Genomic DNA, 7,481 nt, shown 5'->3' on the forward strand with positions numbered 1-7,481 from the left:
GCCACTTTTGTTTTGATATCACGTGAACGAGCTAGTGAAATTCGGTTTTTACGAGTATACGGAATGAAAAGCGAGAGGTGGCTGATAGTTGCTTGGCTACTAATATGTTGTCGCGAGGGCGTTAGCAAGGTCGTGCATGGTGTGACGAGCTCCAGTGCCGCCTACCGTGACAAGGGAGCGATTATCACTCAGTTTTGTTATCACGGTACGACCCGTCTTTGTGTTCTATATAATGCACATTTTAATAGCTAACTATTTGATTCAATAGACATTGTTACAATGTCCTTTTAGTTTTTTAAAAGAATATTTACTTTAAGAAGTTAGTGCAGAGTTACTGTATAACGTTGGTTGTGTTGTTTACATGGGTCACAAAATCGTATTTGTTGCAGGCAGTACAGGCAAGTTCTGGTACAAGATCAATGACACTTCAAGTGGTGCCTTTTATTTCTTCCTTGATGACCAGTGGGCACAGATGGTAGTAGATGAAGACTGCAACAGTAGACTAGCTAAAGCACGTTTTAAAGGTATGTGAATGTGGTAGAATCAACACGTTTCATGTGGGGGTGTGGAAAATGACAAGTCTTTCTCACCATCCTCCACACCATAGAATAGATGTGTTACTCTTCTTGTAGGCATAGTGCTGTAGTAGTTTTCTTGGGGGGAAATTTGGATATAAATATTAATATTTTGTTAGCACTGCAACAAATTTGAGGCTTTTCACCAGATATGGTGAGGAGTTTGACAAGTATCTTGATCATCAAGGTGTCCTTATTAGTGAGGTGTCCTGATTTTAGGGGTCTGAATGTGCATACACTAATGTACAAGCATCCTGATTATCAAGGTGTTTACATTTCAAAGTGCTTTTGTAGTTTATATCCCAAACCCCCTGTTTGATTATCTGTGTTTTAAAGGTATAATAATAAGTGTTATAGTTCATTTGTTCTCTATGTATATAGTCAGTCTAGACCAGCTACAAGGCCAACAGTCCATCACTGGTCGTTCCTTCCCTCAATACTGGTATATTATGTATGCTGAGCCAAGCTCATGTGATCCCACCTTGCCTTCACATGACACCTACGTGTATTATGAACTGCACTTATATAACTCTGATTACCATGGCAACCCGACCAACCATTTAGGAGCAGATCAGAAAGGTACACTATTGTTTGTCATTGTATTGTATTATTGATGTTGTTGCTATGCAGGGTTGGATACCTGTTATTACCTGTTTTTCCTGTTATACCTGATTGTGATAGTGCTATGGGGCCAGCGGGTATGGCTTATAATCATTAAGGGTGGACCAATGCACTCTGTACTGAAGACATTGTCTGTTTCCGTGTTATTGGAGTGTGCTGTGTCCTTATTGATGGCTGTATACTATTGGAGGTGTGTATGTTGTCTGTATAACTAATGATGTATGTTTATCACACTACATTACTCTTACCACACTACATTACTCTTACCACACTGCATTACTCTTACCACACTACACACATGCAATAGGATTTTGTCTGACATAAAAGCAGTGTTTTGAATTTGTTACTGTACTAAGGGGGTATGATCTGAGAGTATTTGGAGCTACTGCACTGCAAAGTAGTAACATCAGAAAGATTAATTTTTTATAGCACAATGTTATACAGAGTTAAGACTTGTGCCATTGTATTTATTATGAATAGACAAATCCGTTGCTGAGTAGATTCTCCTTGTACTGTAAACAAAGACAAAACCAGTGAATGGCCTTCTATCCTTCCAATGTGACACTTTAAAAAACGCTTTCTCTAAAGCAAAGATTTGTAAAATGGTGAATATAATATTACCCAGGTATATGCTCCCTTCATCAAGAACTAGGTGGTAAAACAGTTGCAGATTTTTCCTTTACACGCTTGTTGTATCCATGGTAATTATTTCTTGTCTTTGAACTGACTCTTGTTTTTCACTAATAATTAAGTAACTTTTGTTTCATGGGTCAACTACAAATGCTTTGAAACCTTTAAACATCACAAACTGTTTATCAACAAAGCACTTAGATATGGTCAAGAATGGGACTGTATGTTTAGTATGGACAGTTTAGTCACACAACGTATTTTTAACATTAAAACACCTACTGGGTAAATGCCACATGCACTTGAGCGGTATCACAATTGACTTTGAGCTTAACCATCACTTCAAGCATTGAGTAGTGGTTGAATTTGAATAGTTGCTACATTGAGTTTTAAACTAATGTAACATTAAATGTCACACCACATCTTTTTATGGTGTGTCAGTATGTTTTTTCCAGTACAAAACCACTGAAAGTGAACACATGCTCACACACGCACATGCACACTCACACACAGTGATAATTGTTACACTTTGTGTATTCATTATTCTTATACCTTCTCTACACAGCTACTCATCCAGTGGGATGGGGATAAGACTAGCAGAGATGTTAGCACAAGGTTAGTTCACTACACTACATATACTGCTGGCTGGAGTTGGTATGTGCAGTTTACAATTGATTAGAATCTAAGACCTTTTTGATTGTGCATTGGAGCCTTGTCAAATTTGTGTTATTTGATAAGTACTTTGATTGTCATATTGTAATACTAGATTGTGGGGTGTGTATGTTCTATTACAGTATTTGGACCGAATGGGCTTTAGTGAATTCACTTATCTGAACTCTTTTGTGAAACTCTAGTAACAAAGAGTTGTTGAACTGGATCTACTGTATTAGAAACTACTTGATACTTTATCCCAGTAACTCAGTCTTATAATATGTGTGTGTTCACAGTAAGAACCGTAGAGTGGGTTATTATAGCAAATGAAATTTTCCACGAAATGAAGTAATGGAATCACATAATTTTGGTAATTGCTGAAAGTAGAGTCTTGAGACATACACAAGTACAATAGTGTGAAACACACTCACAAACCAGCTATGTTTCAACGAACTTGCAAACTTTCAAAAACAAAGTGAATTACACGTGCATGACACCATGCTTGCATACAACCATTACATCACTTTGGTCGTCTGCTTTTTGTACCTGTCATTAAACTAGCCAGTATGTGCTGGGAGAGAGAAGTTGCACCTTTGCTGGGCCAGATAGAGGATATTCATACTGATAATGCTCTAATAAGCACATGATTTTTTAACATGTTGATCGTGATGGCAAATGAATGTATTGTGGCATGCAGCAGCAAAGTGCGAATCAATTAATAACATGGACAGTAGACCAGACATGAGATCTTCTTCCTCATTCTATTCAGTAAGTAGCGTAACTGGCAAGAGAAGACCTGCCTTAGTGGCGACTTGCAGTCTAAGCAACATTCACTACCCATTACTTTTATATGGGATTTTCTGATAGTCGTTCAACATCCACTTTTTCGGATACACACCTTTTTCATTCGAATAATATAGTGTGCATATCCTCTATTGCAAGCAATTCGCTTAGTAGCCAATAGCTCACCATGGTTACCATGGTTAGAATTACATGTAGCATTTCCTATCCTTGTCCTTTACTTCAACTCACGTAACTCAAACACTGATTTGGTAGGGAAAACATATCCAGAGTGCACAGTGGTAGAGCTTCAACAGCATGTGACCTGTGCAAAATCATGCAATGCTACTTTTCCACGGCACTAAATGCTCACGAATAAAAGTTCCCAAATGCTAAAGTTGATAGAACCAGCTATACATACGGGGTTATCAGTTTATGCTATAAGTGAGTTAGTAATGAAAATATATGACAGTTCAGTAATGTTGTTATTTTAACTAACTTTCCTTTCTCCCTACATGTTTTATGGTGTATCGTAATATTGTAACTGATGAGAGTTTGACGTAACTAAGCGACAAACTTTATTTTCTAATTATATTTAATGCTGTTTACTATTGGCTACATGATAAATTTGCCAGATTTTCTTCTGCCAACCTACTTCAGATATTGATATCATGTCATGCCAAAGTTGTTGTTTTACGGTATGTGATATGAAAATATGCAGTGTCCAAACCCTTGATGATCTGGACTACAAAGTGACTGCTTTGTTAGAGTGTTTTGTAAATTGATGCGAGTAAATCTCTATTGGTATATAAATGATTGACTCTACCACCTTAAAGACTTTATGTGGTGCTATATATATTTATATATATGAATGTTTCACAGGTCCCCAGTGTATAGTACGTTCACGTTGAGCTGAATCCTCAAAAACATTTAATAACTCATGGATGATGCAATTACACACAATCTTGAAATTTGGCTCAGTTGTAGTACTGCTTGATCCGCTATCAAAATCTTTTTGTTCAAATGTCTGACATAATATTTATGGCCAATCAAAATTTTCACAATACATTTCCTATGGGGAAGCCATATAAGTACACTGTCCATTACAGCCCTTTCTCAAACTTGTAATGGAGCCAAACCGTAGGTGTCTGTTGTTGACACCTTTGCTGTTATCAATAATCATCTGGTTAGCTGAAATGTTAACTCGGTTGAGAAAAAATCCACTTTTAATTTTTAGCTGTTTTTTTTTCAGGATTCAGCTCAACGTGAACATACTGTAGTATTAAGCAAATGGAGGACAATATACTATAATGTTTCTAATGTGTTTTACTAATAGTGTTGGATATGGTATCCCAGCTACACATGTGCTGGATGATACTGGTGTTGTCCTATGGCTGGCCCCTGAGCTCCACTCGTGCTACACAATGGAGTCATCCTTTAATAGTTGCCATATCAACTATTGCCATAGCACAGGTAAGAATCCACACAAATTACTTATTTATTGAGTTTGAACACCTAGCTGGTTGTGTTGCTATGGGGACAATCTACATATGATGAGCCTGGTAAAGATGGCTGGTGGTTGCTAGGGTTAATGAGAATACTGCTAACAGTGTTGTTTCACTATAATGTTCGCAACAGTTCAGCCAGCGAGAGGAGTGCCCTCAGGCTGGACTTTATTCACAAGTTCTCTTTAGTAAGTGTGAATGTGTAGTAGCAGTTTTTGGCTGTTAGCGTGCTCAGAGATATTCAAGTGTAAATCAGTGATGTATGTATTTGTGACATGCATGTTTCTTTAGGTTACCCTAATGTAGTGTAGTTTTCTACTATATAGATAGAAAATATTGCCTACTAAATTAACATGCATCTAATAGAACAGTCAATTTTATATTATCTTTTTACTGTATAGGCTTGTTACTTGTGGCTACTAGCCTATCCTACTAACTTGTTGGTTGCCATGGTACTTCCTTACTACTGGAGGCCAGCAGTAAGTGACTCTTATTGTTTCATGCAGAATGACTATTATGTCTTACAGCTTATGACAGTTGGAGTTTCTGTGATTCAAATGGTTTCCATGGCAATGTTAGGACGATTATTCTTGTCACGTAGTCTCTACTGGGAGGTATCATCACTATCGGCAACCACACTACCACTTCATGGTGACCGAAGTTTTGCATCAATGAAATTTAGGAACTACAGGAGTTTTCAATAATTAGAAATTGATTTTATTATTATTATTATTATTAGTGTTATTATTTCAGATTCCAAAAATATTGACAACAATCAGCATGATTTCTTTATATTATCACAGAACAATACTGGTAATGTATAGTGACCTGAAAACTACCTCATTATGGTAGCCATAAATACTGGCAATTGTTCTTCATGATCTCATTGTCAAGTAGGTCCCAAACATTTGTACTTCATGACCTCATTGATAAGACCACCTCATTATAGTGACCATGTCAATTAAGATGTACTTCATGATCATGACTTCATTTCCATGCAGGTCCCATGTACAATTTGTACATATTTACTCCATGTATATAGCAAAACATTTAGGTATATCCTAGTCAAGTAGATATTATACACACACTATACCCAGCACACAGAAAACTATTGGTATTCTTCTGTTGTCAGTAAATATAACTACCTTTGCTGTCACCACTGCAAGAGGACGGCACCCAAATTTTCTATATAGGATTAGATCTATTGTGGTCAAGCTATAATGCATTATACAGCTAGTACTGATCAGTAACTGACTGCTACTAACATTACATGATGTGACCAAAATCAGCTGTGCATGAATCACAAGGTCTTAGAAATGAACGTTAAGGTGTGTATTAGTTTAACAACATGATGACATAGTCACTATTTCATGTGGTGTAAGGGTCATCAAAGAAGGCTCCTGGACGATATGAGAAACACATGCAGAAAGTGAAGAGCAGTTGAGCAGCTAACAACCGTAACAAAATGCATGCCACGGTAGCCTATACATGCTATAATATTGTTGTCAACTGACTATAATGCACTATCATCACTGCATGGCATTAATGACATAGTTACAACGAATTGCACTATCATGAATAATGGCTTCTCTAGTATGGCTATTGGCATAAAATATGATCAGTACAGGGGCAGATCCAGGAGCTGGAAAGGGGAGGGGCACAAACAGGTTAAGCTGTAGGTGGTTGGAGAGAGCCAGATTCTCTAGTTCAGTGCTGCAATTTTGAAGCAGCAAATAATCACCTCTTAGTAGTGTTTCACTGTTGATTTTTGCCATTTTAGCTTTTTCAGATGGTTGTAAAGTCTTACAAAGCTGTTTAAAAGGCTCTGAATGTCTTAAACAACAGCAATAGGATAATTATTTTAGAGGCGCTTAGTACGCACAAAGGTGCTGGGTGACAATTTGACAGCTAGTTTGACTTTGATTCGCTTTGGTTGTAAGTGAATTTGTAATTAATGCTAGTAAAATGTGCATAGTTTCATAAGTTGATAAACTGATCTTGGCCTGACAAAGTTTAGTAGCAATTTTAATCAGAAGCATGGCTGGCTCTTTCACAAGGTGAGTGGGGGGGGCATTTACCCCAAATGCCCCATCCTGGATCCACCATTGCAGTATTACTGATTTTATGGTATCAGAGAATAGTTGACCCAGACTAAGATAGCATGGGATGTGTACATGAGTTTCTCCAGTATCCAGTTGTATGAGTCTTCTATTTGTACCTAATAATGGCATGAATCTATAATACTCAGTGGGAAATACAGTGGAACATGTTAATAAGCTACTATAGTACACTTGACAATGAGGACACTTTTGACGCTTATGGTAATACTGGATTCAAAATAATTATTTCTTCAATAGCTCTATCTAGGGGGGTCTGGGGGGATGCCCCCCACAGAAACATTTTGCATATTTAGCCTATTCAGTATTAAAATTTGGTAATATGTTTGACTGAAAAATGATGCCACCTTGTTTAAGTGATTCACAATGCTTGTAAAGCACTGTGAGTCACCTAAGACTAATAATGATGAAATGGCACCATTATTCCAGAACATGTACAGTTGTAATGCTAGCTGTCATATAAGGGCCCATGCAGCCAGAAACTAAAAAGATATTCTTTACATAAAGAACAGGAAGGGAAAGGATATGAATATCAGCTATACATGATCAATACTTGCCATTAATTTTGTGTTTGAATTACCTTAATTTAGCGGTACATTAAATTT

The 7,481-nt window shown here is 37.1% G+C and overlaps 1 protein-coding gene across 1 annotated transcript; it reads left to right on the plus strand.

The window, feature by feature from the left end:
* The first annotated feature begins 25 nt into the window (after positions 1–25).
* LOC136240430 (integral membrane protein GPR180-like) lies at positions 26–5,511 on the plus strand. The gene is made up of 9 exons (XM_066031415.1): positions 26–205; positions 390–524; positions 957–1,154; positions 1,206–1,386; positions 2,389–2,438; positions 4,591–4,727; positions 4,774–4,947; positions 5,161–5,238; positions 5,287–5,511. Exons 1-9 carry the CDS (start codon positions 64–66, stop codon positions 5,461–5,463), a joined length of 1,272 nt encoding a protein of 423 aa, XP_065887487.1. The 5' UTR covers positions 26–63; the 3' UTR covers positions 5,464–5,511.
* The last annotated feature ends 1,970 nt before the right edge of the window (positions 5,512–7,481 follow it).

This window comes from Dysidea avara, chromosome 12 (genome assembly GCF_963678975.1).
Source record: "Dysidea avara chromosome 12, odDysAvar1.4, whole genome shotgun sequence".
Classification (NCBI taxonomy): Eukaryota; Metazoa; Porifera; class Demospongiae; order Dictyoceratida; family Dysideidae; genus Dysidea; species Dysidea avara.